Source organism: Solanum stenotomum, chromosome 2, assembly GCF_019186545.1.
Source record: "Solanum stenotomum isolate F172 chromosome 2, ASM1918654v1, whole genome shotgun sequence".
Classification (NCBI taxonomy): domain Eukaryota; kingdom Viridiplantae; phylum Streptophyta; class Magnoliopsida; order Solanales; family Solanaceae; genus Solanum; species Solanum stenotomum.
Genome location: NC_064283.1, coordinates 67744860 through 67763392, shown reverse-complemented (window position 1 = coordinate 67763392; position 18533 = coordinate 67744860). Strand labels below are relative to the sequence as shown.

Sequence of the window (18533 nt, the reverse complement as noted above, 5' to 3'; positions counted from 1 at the left end):
ACATGAATCCTTTGTTTCTTTTCAATTTTAGAAAGGAAAAATGGTTTAAAATATTTATGAACTATTCGAAATAGGTTAACTTAACCCTCTATTATGTTTCCTGACTTCAAAAATCAGTGTTGTTTGTGCACTAGCTCAAAAGTAGTTACTGGTAAAGTTGTCATGTGACCACGAGGTCAAGGGTTCAAATCATGGAAACAACCTCTAGCAGAGATTTTGTAAGGCTACGTACAAATAGACCCTTGTAGTTCGGCAGCAGAAACTTTAGTGCACCCGCACTGCCTTTTCTTTCCAGTCATATCACAAATAGAACTGAAGAAACAAACGAGACAACAATTTTACAGTTCGAGAGGCACTGAAAACTAGCAGCATTTTGCAGTTACAAGAACAAGAAACCAATGAGATTGTCTGTCACCACAAGATACAAGAAACAAGTTTTGTCTTCTCAACGTGCTATGAATTCACTGTACACCTGCTTATACGTAAACGAAAATATATCATTCCAACCATGATGTTTGCAGTGAGCACTGGGCAGAGTGCAAAAAGCATTTCTCAAATATGATGTGTTTCCAAAGGCTGAGATTCAGTAAGTTTGACAAATGCAGCAAAGCCGTCGAAGAAAAGTATCAGTAAGTTTGACAAATGCAGCAAAGCAGTCAACCTCTGTCAAGAAAACTATCACCAGGCCCATCACTCCTCCTGTATAAGAACTCGGTCCCTTTCAATTGGCATCGGATGTAGCTTGTGGCACCTCTTGGTATATACCCGATTCATCATTATATGAGTACCTACATTTGATACATCAAAGAAAAACAGTTAACAAAAATGCTATTTTTGACAGTTCAAATCACACTACTACTATCGGGTCTACACAAATTGCGAGTAATCAACCGAAAATAGGTAGATCAATATCCAGACTTTCTGTCAGTTAAAACAGTTGAGTGTCATTACCATTGTCCTGATGAAGCATGGCAATACAGTCCAGATGATGGATCATAATAGTAGCCCAAACTGCTGCTGTAGTAATAACTGATCGACGAAAAATACAAAAAGGAGTAAGTCAAGTTTGAGACAGCAATACAAAAATAAATGCACTATGACATAAATGACAGATTCCAACTTTGGAGGCGCAGTTCCTTAAACAATGGAATTGAAGTTCCTAGACAGATAGAACATATGAACCTTTCATATCACTCTTGACATCCCATATCTGCTCTTATCAAGTCAATGTAGAAAGATTAGACAAGCAGGAAACCAATAGTTATTTGGTAGTCCCTGCTACTGCTAAAACAAAGATGGATATCATATCATGTAAAGGAACTAGCATACTACCATGAACTTCCAAAATGAGTATGTAGGCGGAAACTGACAAATGAAATGGCAACCCGACAGAAACACTTCTGTCAATATTAGCTTGAAAAGAATGTTGAAAGAGTATAAATTGGAACGGAAAACTCCGAAAGAACTATGTTCAAATAAATTTCATAGGATCCTCTTCCGTTGGAATTACAACATTGAGTATTTCTTTGATTGAACATGGAAGAACCCTACAATAACCTGCTCCCAGTTGATCAGCGGAATTTCAAAATGACACGGTTTGATTTCTTATTACTAGGATGTCTGCACACTATGAGCAGAAGGAGAAAAGTAGTGTAATGAGCTAAAAGGTAGAAAACATACCCAGAGGACTCATCGAAGACATAATCGCCATGCTGATCACCTACAGTTAACATTGAGCGGGAGTCACGTATGTGGAAAGGGGAAATATGCTAAAAAAAAACTTGTAATCTCCTCTCACATAGAATAATGGACTAAATTTGTCAATAATGTCAATTCTAGACGTGTTTAGAGATCAAATTACCTCCATTAGAGGCAGGATTAGCTGGAATATTTTCATCGTCTTCACCAAACATGTCAAGTGCATCATCGTTCTTGCTAGCTGAGTTGTATGAATTTGATGAAGCCATGTCTGCATTATGCATAGAATGTCCTCCTGCAGTAGCAGTTGACCCACTGGGGAGGAAACCTTCATCGAGGATACTATCAGGCTTAGGCTGCATCGATTCACTGGATTTACCCTGTCTTGCCTGAGCTAACTTCTCATATCCCTCTGGATCAATACAAAATGCAAATAAGATAATACCCTCACTCATGCAGCTCAAGAGAAATGTCAATTGTTCTTTACTTCAGAACCCTAGCATAAAACTTGAGTCACCAATATCATCCTTATAGTAGATAAAAGCAAAGCCAGTAACCAGGGGAAAAATCTACTACTTCCTGTTTTTCTGTGTCCACATTCCCCCCTCCATCCCCCCCCCCCCCCCCCCNCCCCCCCCCCCCCCCCCCCCCCCAAAAAAAAAAGTGGGGGGAGTCTTAACCAGTTTGGTTAGGGAAAAGACAAGACTGCCATCATATATTTTCCACTTCCTTGAGTTATGGTCATGGTGGATATAATGTCAGAGAAAAGAGGGAATAACACAATGACAAGTACCTGCTTCCCGCTGGAAACTCTCTTGCTTTTCTTCATACACATCTGTGAACAAGAAATAGACTAACAGATTAGAACCGTCCTTGGTATTCTATTCAACTATTACCTTGCAATACAGTTATTATGCAAACACACTTAACTGTAATCTCCATTCTCCATCAGCTTCATAGCATCTTCTGTTAGCTGATCAAACAGCTGCTTAGTTTCTACAGACATTTTGCCCTTGTTATTGTTTGAGGTACCTTTCAATCTCCTTAAACCTCGTAAAACCTGTTGGAAGTAAAATGTTCTCCCCATGAGTCCCAAAGCAATAGAGAACAACATCAACTTCATAGCACAAAGATTCTTGGCAGAAGTACTCAAACATAACAAGTGGATATCTTTATCGTACAAGGCCTGCCAGATTTATATGAGGCAGCTAATACAGGAATAAAAAGCGAATGGTGTATGGTCTAAATTAACAATAATGTCGAGAGAACTCGCTGCAATGCAAATCCACTGTGAGCAAATTGCAAATAGGCAGCATGATTTGTTTGGTTGGAAATGAAGGGCCAAAAATCAACCAGCTTCTCAGTTACCATTATCAAAAAAAAAATTAAAATCAACCAGCTTCTAGAAATTATCAAAAACAAGATGATTGATCACAGCTCTGATACCCTAAGTGCTAAACATGGTAAAAAATAACAAAAAGAGTGATAAATATTGAAAGTAAAAGAGAAGGGTATTCTGGTGTTCTTAAACACCACACCAGATTCAGATATTAACCTTCCAAGCAAATAAGCAAAGCCTTCTCTCAAACAAAATCTTCTACCGTCTTCCTTTAATTGAATAACATGTACCCTCAAAGCAACCTATGAATTTAACAGATTTTTTGTAGAGAATAGAGAGAGTGACCTGCCAACACCCCCAATGGACTGGATGCCAGATGACATACCTCTGCCTGCAGGCATCAGGAACTTTTGGGTGAAGGCCTTACACTTGAATATCCTGATTGACAAGGATAGATGACCAAGGGAGGGAAGGGGGAAAGAATAAATGGTGTGGCACCAACTTTACCAGTATGCTGGTCTGATGCAAAGCATCTTGTCATTAAATTATTCATATTTGGAGAGAGGAAAGCTGTCAGAGGAAGCAAGCAAGTAACTGACTGAGCAATACAGCAAACAATATGTTAAATTTACTTGTTATTGAATGGATGGCTGTGTTTAGAGGAAGTATTTGTAGAGGAAACAAGTTGAATTGCCAAAATAACAGATGCAAAGTTGATGGTGCCAATGTCTAACTACCATGATGAAATTTAATGATGAAAATAGCTCCCATAGGGTGCGCAAAATTTTCAAAAGGATGTGCTATTCTAACGGGCACCAAAACTTCTCCTACAGAAAAGCCAATGAGGTATTTACTATATTGCGGTGATTCTAAAGTTTCAACCTACATATTTCTGGAATTGGCTCTAACATGCACAATTGCGCACGACTGTTAAATTCAAATATTAAATGCCTTGGGAATGAGCCCCATAAAATCCACCTAGTTCTTTTTTAACTCCTCCAATTCTAATATGATTAAAGAGACTTGGCCTTGACTCATTCATTTGTGTTCAACCAAAAATCGCCAAAAAGTTATAAAATAACAATGTAAATCTTAACAGCTCAACTGCTCAACCATAGCCTCTCCATTTCTCATTTGAAAACAACAGCAAAAAGCCACAAAGAACTTTGCTTGGACAACGAAGAAAATATAATATGCAAACAACAACTGTTGCCAAAGACAGAAGGTAACATCCAAACACAGTATCAATATGTAACCATTAGCTACGAGATAAATACATGTGGGAAAAGCAGATAAAATTCATGTTGAACCACCACGGAAGGAATCAGAAATGAGAGCACATAAAATATTTTGAAGATATCAGAAAATAATCTACAAGCAAATGCCATCAACAGTATTTATCCATTAAAAATAATGAACAAAAAAAACTAGAAAACATGAGGTGGGAATAGTTACTGTTTCTCCTGGTTCGAGCACATCAGCAATTCGCCTCTTCATCTTTCCTAGTTGTTCTGATGTAAGGTCTTGAATCTCATCTTCATTTGATATCTTGATAGCTTTCTTCCCAGAATATCTTTTCTCAGTATCAACACTATCAAGCCATGCGTCCTGTACACTTACTAAGATCAGGAAAAGATGCAAGGAATGGGGCCTGGGGGTAGAAAATGTTTGATGTAAGACTAGCACCTTTATCTCATTTTGATTTAAATATTCAACATAGTTTCCTGATGCATCAAAATAACCTTCTTCTCTCTCTTTATTCAGATTAAAAGGCTCTATTGCAATACCATCATCAATGAATGTTTCATTTTCCTGCAACCAGAGACATTCCATTAGTTACATCAGAAAGGAATACAAACAAACAAGAAATACGTAGTTTAGCCATAGAGTAATTAGAATACAAATAATCAGAAGTGCTTTAGTTTGTTTTATAGGCCGAACCAGAGAACAAATAACAATATAACTCCACGAATTTAATGTGACGGTACATGAAGCATAATTAATCAAATTTAATTAACATTTATGTTTGGAGAGTTTAAATAAAAGAAATAAAATGCTCAGAAAATAAAACAGAAGTAAACCACGGAAGTAAAGCTACAAATTTTCTTTCCATTGTTTCATTGGCAAGGAAAGTATGAAGAACAGGAAAAAATTATTCAAGGGAACTCAGACAAATTCTTTTCTTCTTTGTATTCCTTTTCTCACCTCTATGCAAATTAAAGTAGGTGCAGAATTTAAATCTTACCCATTTTCTATTTGTACAGTTCAAAGACCCACAGTTCATAAAGTCCCAGGAAGAACACTACATAAGATAGAACGAGACAAGTCTATTGGACACACAAACAACGATTCATTCTCAGTGAATTTAAAAGTGAAAGGTGCAAAAAAGCGTCTGCGAGGTTTGAAATGAAAAAGCGAGAAGTAAGGCACATGCTTTATTAAGTGAAGTGCACAGTTATTATAATTCTAACGATGATTCATTTACACATGGCATGCAACATTATGCTATTCCTTTTGATGAGCCGTTATATGCCAAGAAAGTTCACCATTTTGTCTCCTTGACCTTTGTTTCTAGAGCATAAAGGATTGAAATATAAAATTCTATAGGAATGTATTAGTGGGGTTTTTTGATGAAGTTACAGATGGTCCCTATTTTGCTTATGTTACTACTTACTACTTGGGGAATATAATTAGCAATCAAGATTATTTATGGTTTTCAATTATGAAATGAGCACCCATATCTCAGCTCTTTTTGAGAAGATTACCCATATCTAAGTTGTTCTAGCTAAAAATGCAGCACAAATCATGCCAAGCCCCAAAAAAGTTTGTAATAATCCTAGTATCACTTCCTTATCAAGAGATATGAACTAGACATCAGATATCCACAAAGTACCTAACTACTAATAAACAATTATGGAATAACAGATATTGGAAGGAACAAACCTCATATTCTACTTCTGCCCGCGATATGTCAGCTATTTCACCTTCGTTTTCTTCATCAAGGAGCTCCGCTGTTATTTGATTCCGCCGTGCCGAACGCTCTTTGGCAGCAGCGCGAGGATCTGTTCGCCCACTAGGTTTATCTTCACGCCCATCAATCGTGTTATCGGCCTGCTTTACCTTCTTACCCTTTGGGAACCTTACACGCTTCTGTCTGTGATGTTGAGGAAGAAAGCAACATGTCAATGCAAACATCCTTAAAATCCAGCATCAAAATGAAACAATTTTGAACCCAACAAATGAGGTTGTCATAGAGCATGGCAGACGATATCACATTGAAAAAAACGCTATTTGAAGTTGTATTACTTGTTATTGCTGGCTCATGAAACACATTATCTTTACAAGGAAAATAACAATAGGTAAAAAAAATTCTAATTTTTCTCCTACTAAACTCATGACAGTCTCAACAACAAAATACAACCTCTAATCTGAAAAAGAAAGCAATTCCAGCTTCTACTCCTAATTAGAAGTGGAAACTGGAAACAAGCAAAAAGAATTAACCAGTCAAATTTGGGATCATATTTTATTCCTTCTTGATTCAGGCAGATACATAGACTTCAGCCTATTGATAAGATTACAAATAGCTAGTGAAGAAATAAACTGGAAAACCATCTCATCTGCTTAATATATTTTAGTTTAGTTTTCGGTGATAGGAAAATTAATAAACAGGGCACCCAAGTAATTTCTTCATCGTGGCAATAGACAAGATGGAGACGCCTTTTCAACAACACAATTCCCACCAAATGTAGGATATTGTAGGGACAAGTGTGAGATTTAGAGTACCTCTAGTTTTAGAAAACTCCTACTTTATCTTCAACGACAAACTATTGAGGACTGGAATGAAATGATCACAGTAAGAGTAAATAGATATAGAGATTACATATAACTGATCCAATTAGTTTGGGCATGAGGCATAGTCACTGTATAATTCCTTAAATCTCCAACAAATAACGTATTTTCCTTACATAGTTCTCTCAAGGCCAAACACACCCTTTTTTTCTAGACATTCTCTAGGCACTAAGAATACACAATCCGCCCATTCCCACTAGATTTTTTCTCCAGGTTCACATCAATATGAAATCAACAGTAATTCACATTAGGAAAAAAACAAAACAAGCTAATAGAATTTGGGCGCATTTGCAGAATCATGTTGTAAACAAACATAGATAGAAGCTGAAAGAAAGCAAATCCAAGTACATACTCCTACACTCCTCTAGGAAGCTCCTAAAATTCTTACAATAATGACATAATAAATCAATCCCAACAGAAGCAAAAAATACTATGTGACTTCTCCCTATCTATTTAAGCCTTGGTTGACAGAGTAAAGTGGTAAAGTGGTACCTATGTTGATGGGAGGTAGTAGAGATCCCATAGAATAGAATTAATTGAGTTATAAAAACAAAAACGAGCTTCCTTATTTATTTATCAATTATTACCTTTCTATTGATACAAAATACTCCCCCTAGTTCACTTCTTCCTTTTTTTTTGACAACCATAGTATCCAAACCAGCTTATGAGCACCTTAACTAATTACATAGATATCTGTCACTCCCACCGAAACAGCTATAAGGTAACTCTATCCCCAAGGCTAGGACAGGTAGAAAGAAATCACCTTTCTTCTCTATGTTGGAATTTGAACATTAGACCTCATGGTTCTCAACTCACTTCATTAACCACTAGACCACACCCTTCCTTATTCACTTTTTTATGACATCAATTATATTTCAAAAGTAAAATAAATTGGTTTCCTTTCGCACTATGTTTTTATTATGACCGTGGTGTTCACGCCAGCTTTCGCACACCTCAACTAATTCCATGAGACATATTCCACCTCCCACCATTAACAAATATCAGGTAACTATGTCCACCAAAACTAGAACAAATAGAAAAAAATCATCTAGCATTTTTGTCTCTTCTAGAAATTGAACATGAGACCTCATAATGCTCAACGCCTCAACCCACATCCTTGACCACTAAGCCACACCCTTGAGATGTTTTTTTGTTTTTTTGATGACCTTGGTATCCGAATCCATTGGATACCTCCCACCACGTACCAAATAACTCTGTCCACCAAGGCTATGAGAGATGGAAAGAATCACCTGGTATTTCTTTGTCTCCCCTGAGTTTTGTGAGAGCTCAGGGTTCTCAACCACTTCATTAATCACTAAGCCGCACCCTTGGGTGATTCAGCACTATGTTTTCAAGCATATACAAAATATTATTTACTAAGAAATCACAAACTTATAGCTCAAATTTTATATTCCGAACTCGATATCACAAAACAATATGAGCTTTCATCTGTGCAGAATCCCTAAGTATGTTCAGAATAAATTAGGGCACAAAATCACATGAAAATTTTCAAAAAAACATAAAACGAAAGAAGGAAATAGTTACTCTGGAGGTTTATTGGAGTCATCGTCCTCAACGAAGGGACGTTTGGCACGTCGCGATGTACCTTCTTCCATGGCGGACGAGTAATCGACAATTGATATGAAGGATTCAGAAGAAAAAAAACGAAAGGGGCAAAGTGGAGAGAGAGCGGTGGTACTGGTAAACATAAAAAAACTCTTACAAACTATAATACATTTTTTTAATTGATAAAATTTTTAAAATAACATTACTAATATTAATTAATCCTATTGAATCCAGTTAATTTTATAATTTTATTTATTAAAAAATAAGTAAAAGTAAATTTAGAATAATTCCACAAATAAGTTATTGATAATATAGAAAAAATATTATAAATTATTATTTGAGAAATGTGACAACACAAAAAATATACTAATAGTAGATAATTTTTAAAATAAAATTATCATTTACTTTATTGTGGATATTCACGCCTACTAGTCTTTTTCATCATCAATTAATATTTGCAAGGATTATTATTTAGATAGTATAAATAATAATTAAAAAAAAAGGAGAGAGAAGGATAAAAATGTAAGAGCCACGAGAAAATAATGAATAAGATTACTCCATAAACATAGTGTTATCAAATTGCTCCATAAATATATAGAATAAATTACAATTTACAAATATAAAAAAAAGTAAAATTATTTAATCACTCTGTTGCAGTTTTGCATGAGTAAAAATGATTGATAAAATGTTTTGTTTGACATTTGCACAAGGATTTTACTTTTATAAAAATGATATTTTTAAAAACTTGTACATTATCAACTTTAACTAATCATTTTTATAAATAAATTACGTATGTTGAATAGTTTTATTAGGTTATTAGTTCACTAACTGCTTGTTGCTTGTTATAACTAAGTAGAGTTTCTGAAATGAGTTTTTTTTTCTCCTGATTTACATGCAAAATTAACCATAGAGTATTATGCTCGTTTGAATTAATAATTAGTAAAAAAAATGTAGTTCATATATATTATTTGAGAAGAAAAAGAAGAAAAATAGAATCATCTTGTTTTACTTTTGATCAAAATTCATGTTTGCGATTAGTTAAATGTCCCTTAATTTCTTTTATTTAGAAAATATAGAATTTTAAAGAGCGTTGATATAACTTTTAGAGAATGTGAAATTCTCTGTTTGAGGAAAAAATAATAGCAGAAACTAATTTTTTTTACATTAAACAATGTGGAATTTGCTTTTAGAGAGAAACGTAATAGAAGAACACCAAATGAAGGGCGTATTTAATAATAATATAGATGGAAAAATAAATAAAAAGTAAAGTACATAATTTTATGAGTTCTTATCGACTCCTTCTTCCATATCCTATCAAAATTCAAGAGTCTTCTTCATCTACTTTAGCTATATAATAAAAATGATAACCTTGGTAGGGGTTTCATGAAATAAAAGAGTTGAATTTATATGAATAGAAATGAAGGAATACCAAAAGATATCTTAAAGTTTTAAATTAAATATTTAAAGGTTATGAATATGAAAAGATGAGAGTATGGATATTAAGAGCATAAAAATTGAATAGGCAATTAGATATGAGTTTATGAATGTGAATATTTAAAGTAAATTAAGAAAATAATAATAAATAAAGGAAAAATAGAAAAAAAAATTTAAAGCTAACAAACCATGTAGATTTGCACATTTTTAAACTACTAAATTTCTTTATTTATCATAAAAGATAATATTTTATCTACATAAATTATATTATTTATGAGAGGAGTTATGGAAAGAGGGAAAGTTGAGTAATTTATGTAGAAATTGTTGTTGTTGTTGTTGTTGATAGATGATAATTATTATTAAATTAGATATTTAATAAAAATTTAATCTAAGTAAGTCCAAAAGTCATGAACATTTAATTGACATGACATATATCATCTTAGTCTTTTTAACCAATTGTTAATTATGTTGTTTTTGTGTGAATGCTTCATGAGGAGTTGGTATTATTGAGATTGTATTTTATTTGGTATTATTGGGGTTGTTGGAAGGCTAAACGATTGTTTATTCGACTCCTAAATTTCGTAGCTCTTCCATTTTCTACTTTCTGGTAATCAAAATCCAAGTTTCACTATGCCCTCTATTTGGCACAGACAAGATAAAGATTTAGATTTATGTGGTACGACTTAACATACAATTTTAAAATCCAATATAAATGCAATTACAGTCGTTACAAGAAATTAGATCCTTCACAATACTCTTCTCTCGAACTAATTAAAGAGGGTAGTTTAATAAATATAATTCATAAGGGTTATTTAAAAAACAATTCCACAAATGAACCAAAATCAACATATATATTTTGATTCCTACTTCACGTGATTAATAATGCTAGTGTGATAAAAAAGTCGGGAGAATCAAATATTATTATTAGATAAAATCAAAGAAATTAGCAAGCCATAACATTCTTGCAACTAACACAAACATTTCAATGGAGTAATACTCGAACCTAATTAACTAAATAAAAACAAGGAAAAAAAGCAAGAGCTAGCAACTTAAATGTTGAACAAAAGACGTCCACTATGTGATATGCACATATATACTTTTCATTTGTTCATGTCAGTAGCATTTTTAACTGCATCTGCTACCCCTTGTGTCGTGACATAATTATTAGCAGCCCAAGAATCCCTCATAATCAGACATAATTAATAACTTAAACATATGGTTAAGAGAGACCATATATGAACAATAGCAATGGAACTCCTTAACAGACACATTGAAGATAAATAAAGAAAAAGAAGAAAGAGATGAGAAGGACCGGTTATATTGAAGAAAACCTCAATAAATTTAATGATCTTACAATTTATAAAATTTTAAAGCTACAGTTGGAAGTGGAAAAGAACTTCCAAACATTGAATTAGTTAGGAAGATGAAAAGTTATTCTAGAGCATTGAATATGCTGCAATAAGTGGCAATTGCATGAAACTTAATCCACCCGTTTGTATACTCAAATACTTGATTGATTGTTGTTAAACTTTAAATATGTATGCTTCTATTCTCGAGTAGTATTGAATAGAATGATTTTATTAATTAATTATATTCTATAATAATATAATTTAGTGTAGGGGTAAAATGGTAATTCAACTTTTCATTTCGAAACTTTTCATTTTTAATAAGATAGGATGATATGATAATAAAACTCATATTTATGAAAAGTAGCAGAAGAATTTTGAACATAGCAGGATATAAATATATATACCACTTAAAGCTTAGAATTTCGTTCATAATTTTTGTGTATAAAAAGTATATAAATTTGGTATGAAATATGTATATAACTATATAAATTTTGTATGAAACTCTGGTTACTTAAAATCTAATGCAACTATAACAACATTCATATCAAACTAAATATAACAGCAATACATATGTTGCAGTGGATGAAGTTGCTTCTCTCAGGTCTCGAGGTCGAATTTTCGGTATGGAAAAATTCTTGGTAGAGAGCACTCCCCTCAAATGGGCCCTACGCGGCGCGAATTTGGAATAGTCGGGCTCCCGCAGGTACCGGACACTGAGTGGGGACCAGAAAAAAGAAGTACAACTAAACATACCAAACTTAAAAAACAATTACATATAACTCATCCGTCATTGTATGATTATCATACGATTTTTGATACAATTCGTCTGTAATTTTGAATTTAAACGAACTAAAATTAAAAATTCAGGCCAAAACTAATTCGAATTTTACCCAAGTTCGTAATCTCAAATTTTATATTATTAGTCTCCTCAACTTTCCAATTCTTTTGAGAAATCACCAAATTCAAAACAAATTAAACTTCGTTTTTAGCCAATCAATTTTGAGAACTTGACCTTCAAGATCTTACAAAATCTTTATGGAATTGAGAAGCCTTGCTCATCATTTTTTCCTATAGATTCCCCAAACAAGGAAAATTAAAAAGAAAAGAAAGGTATCTATTATTTAAAGATCAAAGATTATTGACTAAAATATCCTTAATTGCAATCTAATTTCATTGGATAGAACTTTTAAAATAATGTTTGTCCTAGCCCTAGGGGACTTATTGTGATCATCTAAAACATCCTCTCTACCTTCAAGGGTAATCAAATGGTTTGCATACATTTTTGCCCTTCCAGACCCCACTTGTGAGATTTCATTGGATATGTTGTTGTTGTTTGCCCCAGGACTTGTGCCTTGGGACATAATTTCTTGTCTTAAAAACACCACTTGTGCGACTGAAGCAGTGGCGTAGCCACATAACTGGACACTTGAATGTTCTTAGTGAAACTTTTGACTTCGCCACTACATTGAAGTTATGGTTTAGAGCATAACTTATGTGATACAATTTGAAATTCTTGGCTTGCAGTTAGTAGAGAATATATACTTTTCTTTACCATTAACCTCAAACTCTATCATCTTTCTACTTTAACACTTTTTCCTCTGTCGGATTTTTAAAGCTTTAAATACTGAATTCCATCATAACATTATTCATCACTTATCAAACTCTCAATATTAATTCCATACACAGTTTACCTTTTACAAAAAATATTAATATCCATATTCCTAAAGATGGCTGATGCCTTTGTGTCATTTGCAGTTCAAAAATTGGGTGATTTCCTAATACAACAAGTTTCACTGAGAACAAATCTGAGAGATGAAGTTAGATGGCTGAGAAATGAGCTACTCTTCATACAGTCTTTCCTCAGAGATGCAGAACAAAAGCAATGCGGAGATCAAAGAGTTCAACAATGGGTGTTTGAAATCAATTCTGTTGCGAATGATGCTGTCGCTATACTCGAGACATACAGTTTCGAGGCTGGTAAAGGTGCTAGTCGTCTCAAGGCTTGTGCTTGCATATGTAGGAAGGAGAAGAAATTCTACAATGTCGCAGAGGAGATTCAATCACTCAAGCAGAGAATCATAGATATCTCTCGCAGGCGAGAGACATATGGTATTACAAATATCAATAATAATGCTGGAGAAGGGCCAAGCAATCAGGTTAGAACATTGAGGAGAACTACCTCATATGTAGATGAGGATCACATTTTTGTTGGCTTTCAGGATGTTGTACAAACATTGCTAGCTCAACTTCTCAAAGCAGAGCCTCCTAGAAGCGTCGTCTCCATTTATGGCATGGGCGGATTAGGCAAGACCACTCTTGCAAGAAATCTCTACAGAAGTCCCAATATAATCTCTAGCTTCCCTACACGCACTTGGATATGTGTTTCTCAAGAGTACAACAAAATGGATCTTCTTAAGACTATCATAAAATCCATCCAAGGTCGCACCAAGGAAACTCTAGATTTGTTGGAAAGGATGACAGAAAGAGATCTAGAAATTTACCATCATGATCTATTGAAAGAACGCAAATACCTTGTGGTGGTTGATGATGTATGGCAGAGAGAAGCATGGGAGAGTTTGAAAAGAGCATTCCCGGATAGCAAGAATGGCAGCAGAGTTATTATTACCATGCGGAAAGTGGATGTCGCTGAAAGAGCAGACGACAGAGGTTTTGTCCATAAACTTCGTTTCCTAAGCCCAGAAGAAAGTTGGGATCTCTTTTGTAGGAAACTTCTTGATGTTGGAGCAATGGTTCCAGAAATGGAAAGTCTAGCTAAGGATATGGTGGAGAAGTGTAGAGGCTTAGCTCTTGCAATTGTTGTATTGAGTGGACTACTTTCGCATAAAAGGGGGCTAGACGAATGGCAAAAGGTGAAAGATCACCTTTGGAAGAACATTATTGAAGATAAATCTATTGAAATCTCCAACATACTATCATTAAGCTACAATGATTTGTCAACTGCGCTCAAGCAGTGTTTTTTATACTTTGGTACTTTTCCAGAAGATAAAGCGCTCGAGGCTGAAAACATAATATGGTTGTGGATGGCGGAGGGTTTCATACCAAGAGGAGAAGAAAGAATGGAGGATGTCGCTGAAGGCTTCTTGAATGAGCTGATAAGACGAAGCTTGGTTCAAGTAGCTAAAACATTTTGGGAAAAAGTTACTGAATGTAGGGTTCATGATTTACTTCGTGATCTTGCCATACAAAAGGCATTGGAGGTAAACTTCTTTGACATTTATGATACAAGATACCACTCCATATCCTCCTCATGTATCAGACATGCCATTCATAGTCAAGGAGAAAGGTACCTCTCACTTGATCTTTCTAACTTGAAATTGAGGTCAATTATGTTCTTTGATCACGATTTTTCTAACACGAGTCTTATAAAGTTCAGTAGTGTGTTCCGACATTTATATGTGTTGTACTTGGATATTGAAGTTGGTATTACACCTGATGCCATAGGAAGTTTGTACCACCTTAAGTTCTTACACTTGAGAGGTGTCAATTATATCCCCCCTTCCATTGGCAACCTCAAGAATTTACAGACACTTCATGCCAAGAGTAACTTTTTCTCATGCCACCTACCTCCCGAAACAGCTGACCTAATAAATCTAAGACATTTAGTTGCTCCATATTCAGAACCTTTGAAACGTATAAGCAAACTCACAAGTCTTCAAGTTCTTAAAGACATTTATTGTGATCAGTGGAAAGATGTTGACCCTGTTGATTTAGTCAATCTTCGAGAATTAAGCATGATTAATATTAGCAACTTTTACTCCCTAAACAACATTAGCAGCTTGAAAAACCTTAGCACTCTCAGATTGTCGTGTCCTGGTGATGGACCATTCCCATCTCTTGAATTTGTTAATTGTTGTGAAAAGCTCCAGAAATTGTTCTTATATGGGAGAATAGAGAAACTGCCTGATCTGTTTTCAAATTCCATCACAATGATGGTTCTTGAGTACTCAGAACTGATAGAAGATCCGATGCCTAATTTGGGAATGTTGCCAAACCTAAGGGATCTCCAATTGAGAGGAGCTTATAAAGGAAAGGATATAACCTGCAATGATAACAGCTTCAGTCAACTAGAGTTCCTTCGTCTTGTTAGTCTTGGGAGGCTAGAAAGATGGCATTTAGGCACAAGTGCGATGCCTCTGATTAAAGGTCTTTATATCTGTGATTGTCTACACCTGAAGGAGATTCCAGAGAGAATGAAAGACATGGTGAAGTTTTCCAAAAGCCTATATGTGGTCTATAATAGGAAAGGTAAATATACTAACAAATCTCAATCCTACATATCTTTGTTCATTTTTCTTTTATATAAATAATATTTGTGTTAAACAGGAGATGAAGCTGTCACTTGAAGACATTCACCTGCATCAAGTTGGTTTGTCAAAGCATCAATCAAGTTGGATTATTTCAACAATTCAGCTTCTTCTTTTTTTTGTTTTGGTTTTCGAATGTTTCATTTTTTCTGTTTTTGGCTTGTTTTAGTGTGTGGAATTTGGTTCAAACAGATTTTTTTTTTTGGGGATTCTATGCTAAAATGATTTTGTGATGATTTAATTAAGGGAAAAAAGGCTCAAATATGCCGTTAAGCTATTATAAATGACTAATTTATGTCATCGCCGTTACAAAACAGCTGAAAGCTAAAGCAGCTAACCAATCAATAGTCATTATACATCAAAATATATTTAGTGACTATAAGAAAATCAATTAGGCATCTTTTGAACTGTTTTGGGGGTATTTAATCTTCTTTTGAGAGTGAAAGAACCAAACAGACACCATAATCTAATAAGTCCTTAAACTTGCCCATTAACAGAAGGGCTTTAAAAGATAATCTCCCTACACTAATAAGAAAAAAATACCTAAAACTTCTCTGAAATCAAAGGTAAGGGTATGGGTCGGGTTAGGAAAATGGGTAGAGTGCGGGTGAGTTATTTTTTTAATGGGTCAGTGTTAGTTTATACGAGTCCACCACGTGCTATGGGACCGGGTCGCTGTTACACTAAAGTGCAGTAAAAGGAAACTAAAATGCAGAGTAAAAACAAGGAGTTTTACGTGGAAACCTCCTTGCTCAAGGGAGAAAAACCACGACCTGTCCAACATGATTTTTCAACTGTCTTCACTATCTTCAAGCAACGAGTGAATACAGATTCCAATCAAACATGCAAGGATTCTTAATCCTACAACCTGTAACACCCCTATTACAGAGAGAGCCAAAGCAATACCTCTATTGCCCACTATATCAACTACCTCTAGTTAATACAAATGTAACAAACCGAAATCCTCACTATATTAATAAGAGCACTGGAACACGATTATGTAACATCCGACAATTAGAAATAACTATGAAGAGGTTTAGAATTGGAAATAGTCATTTTTGGAAAGAATTTAAAAATCTGGAAAATTTGGTTAAGTATGGAAAAAAGTGAATTTTTGGCCAACTTTGAATAGTCATAAATCCTAGCTCAGGATGATTTAGGTGTAGTTCCAGTTATGTTTGCGAATCTCGTGGGACGATCTTTCCAACACCGTCAATTTTTCTCGATTCCCAGTTTGTATGAGTGAGATATGCCCTTTGGAAGTTGGGCTATTGTCATAGGGGATTCCGTCCGGAAATTTTAAGGGTATTTTGGTCTTTTCCCAAATAATTTCTATTGGTTTTATTGAGGTGTTAGGCTTATTTTTAGATCAGTTTTTGCTTTTTTTAAGAGTGAGAGCTAGGGCTTGGGAGAGAAGAGAGAAAGAAGAGGAGAAGAAGAGGAGAAAGAAAAGATCAAACAAAGTTTCGTCAAAGATCATCCTGGATATCGTCGGGGGTGATCCCTACTAGGTATGTGAGATCATAGTGTGGGGTTGGTTCTTTCCCCCACACACCAAACTTGTTTTAAATTTTGAAAGAAAGGATTGGTTGTGTTGTTGAAAAGTCTTGTTGATGTGGGATATGATTTGGTTGTGTTGTTGAGTTGAATCTCTTGTATATTGAGGGATTTTGTGCTTCTAAATGTCTGGGGCTGAAACCTTTGTTATTGGGAGGGTTTAGAGTTGGAGAAACTAAGGAGGAAAGTCGGATTTTCTGGGAAAAGAGCTGGCGCGTCGCGCCTGTCAGTGCGCCCCAAAAGGGTCTCTGAGGTTTTCCCCTTGGGGCGGCGCGCCTAGCAGAGTGCCAGCAGGCCCCTTCTGATCTTCAAGGGCTGGTGCTCCGCGCCTTGCAGAGCGCCAAGGACGCCAAGTTTCCCCTTTCATTCCCCACCTTCTCATGCATGTTCCATGGTATTGTACCTATGTTTCATAGTTGTTTCCAACACTCCAAAGTACGTCTAAACATCAAGAACTCATCCATAAACATGAGATCGTTACCCTTGAATTCATAATCCAATTCGAGGAAAGTTCGGATCAAAGTCAAGTGAAGTTAGAGTCAAGTCTTTAGAGTTTTTCAAGAGTCTTTATTGAACGTTTTAACTTCATTTTAAGGCTCAAGTTTCAAGTTGAGTAAAGAGTATAGAGTTTCAAGTTAAGTCAAGAGTTTAAAGTTGAGGTCATTTCTCAAAACCTATTAGGGAACTAAGTATTCCCAAAGAAGTTTATAAATGCGTTTACATTTGAGTAAGAGGAAAACCATGTTTTCCAAAAGAGCCTTTGGGCTAAGTTTTGAGTAATTACCTCAACTAAAGAAAGATGTGTTTAAAACACTTATGAGCCAAAGTATTTTTGGGAGTAGTATTGAGCACTGAATTGGGGACACGAGTTCATATTAACTCAACTCTCCATAAGAACCATGCGCCAACATGGGACTTGACGGATCATTCTTTTTAGATGATCACGTAAGATTAAGCTAGTGGATCCACTAAGTTAAAGTAAGGTCTTATATCACGGGAAGATATAGGATGGTCCTTGGGCAACGTGAGGTAAAACGTTGTATCACCACTAGGGCTCATAATGATGGTTGTCGGTTAAAGAATCTCCCACAAAACTTATATTACTTTTATATAAGTAAAGTTGAGTTGTTATTGTTTTATCATTAACGAGCTAAGTTGTTTACACTGTTTTACAAGTTTTATATATTGCATGTGTCTTATTGCTTTATATATTGAGTTCAGTCATTCATGAGTCGAACAGAGCCAAGGTAAGTGTTCTCTTGCACTATTTTCAAGCTTAAGTTGTGGTTTAGCTTCCCAGCTCGCATACTCGTACATTCCATGTACTGATGCCAGTTGGCCTGCATCTTATTATGTTGCAGACGCAGGTGCCCAGGATCAATATCCAGCACGCCGTTGATCCAGTTGAGCACTCCA

At 35.1% G+C, this 18533-nt stretch overlaps 2 protein-coding genes across 2 annotated transcripts; one reads left to right on the top strand and one right to left on the bottom strand.

The window, feature by feature from the left end:
- Positions 1–217: 217 nt before the first annotated feature.
- LOC125856472 (uncharacterized) lies at positions 218–8590 on the bottom strand. The gene is made up of 10 exons (XM_049536030.1): positions 8432–8590; positions 5981–6191; positions 4724–4849; positions 4493–4645; positions 2629–2758; positions 2492–2533; positions 1862–2110; positions 1681–1720; positions 952–1029; positions 218–788 (listed from the first exon to the last, which is right to left on the bottom strand). Exons 1-10 carry the CDS (start codon positions 8500–8502, stop codon positions 722–724), a joined length of 1167 nt encoding a protein of 388 aa, XP_049391987.1. The 5' UTR covers positions 8503–8590; the 3' UTR covers positions 218–721.
- A 4337-nt stretch (positions 8591–12927) lies between these two features.
- On the top strand, positions 12928–15784 carry LOC125855389 (disease resistance protein RPP13-like). The gene has a single exon (XM_049535109.1). The coding sequence runs from the start codon at positions 12963–12965 to the stop codon at positions 15561–15563; it is 2601 nt and encodes an 866-aa protein (XP_049391066.1). The 5' UTR covers positions 12928–12962; the 3' UTR covers positions 15564–15784.
- Positions 15785–18533: the final 2749 nt, after the last annotated feature.

Coding starts and splice junctions, on each gene's coding strand:
- LOC125856472 (XM_049536030.1), bottom strand. CDS start 8,502: ATGGAAGAAGGTACATCGCGACGTGCCAAACGTCCCTTCGTTGAGGAC. Junction 4,646..4,723: donor TAAATCAAAATGAGATAAAG/GTGCTAGTCTTA, acceptor GTAAGTGTACAG/GACGCATGGCTTGATAGTGT. Junction 2,759..4,492: donor TGCTCGAACCAGGAGAAACA/GTAACTATTCCC, acceptor TACTTCCAACAG/GTTTTACGAGGTTTAAGGAG.
- LOC125855389 (XM_049535109.1), top strand. CDS start 12,963: ATGGCTGATGCCTTTGTGTCATTTGCAGTTCAAAAATTGGGTGATTTC.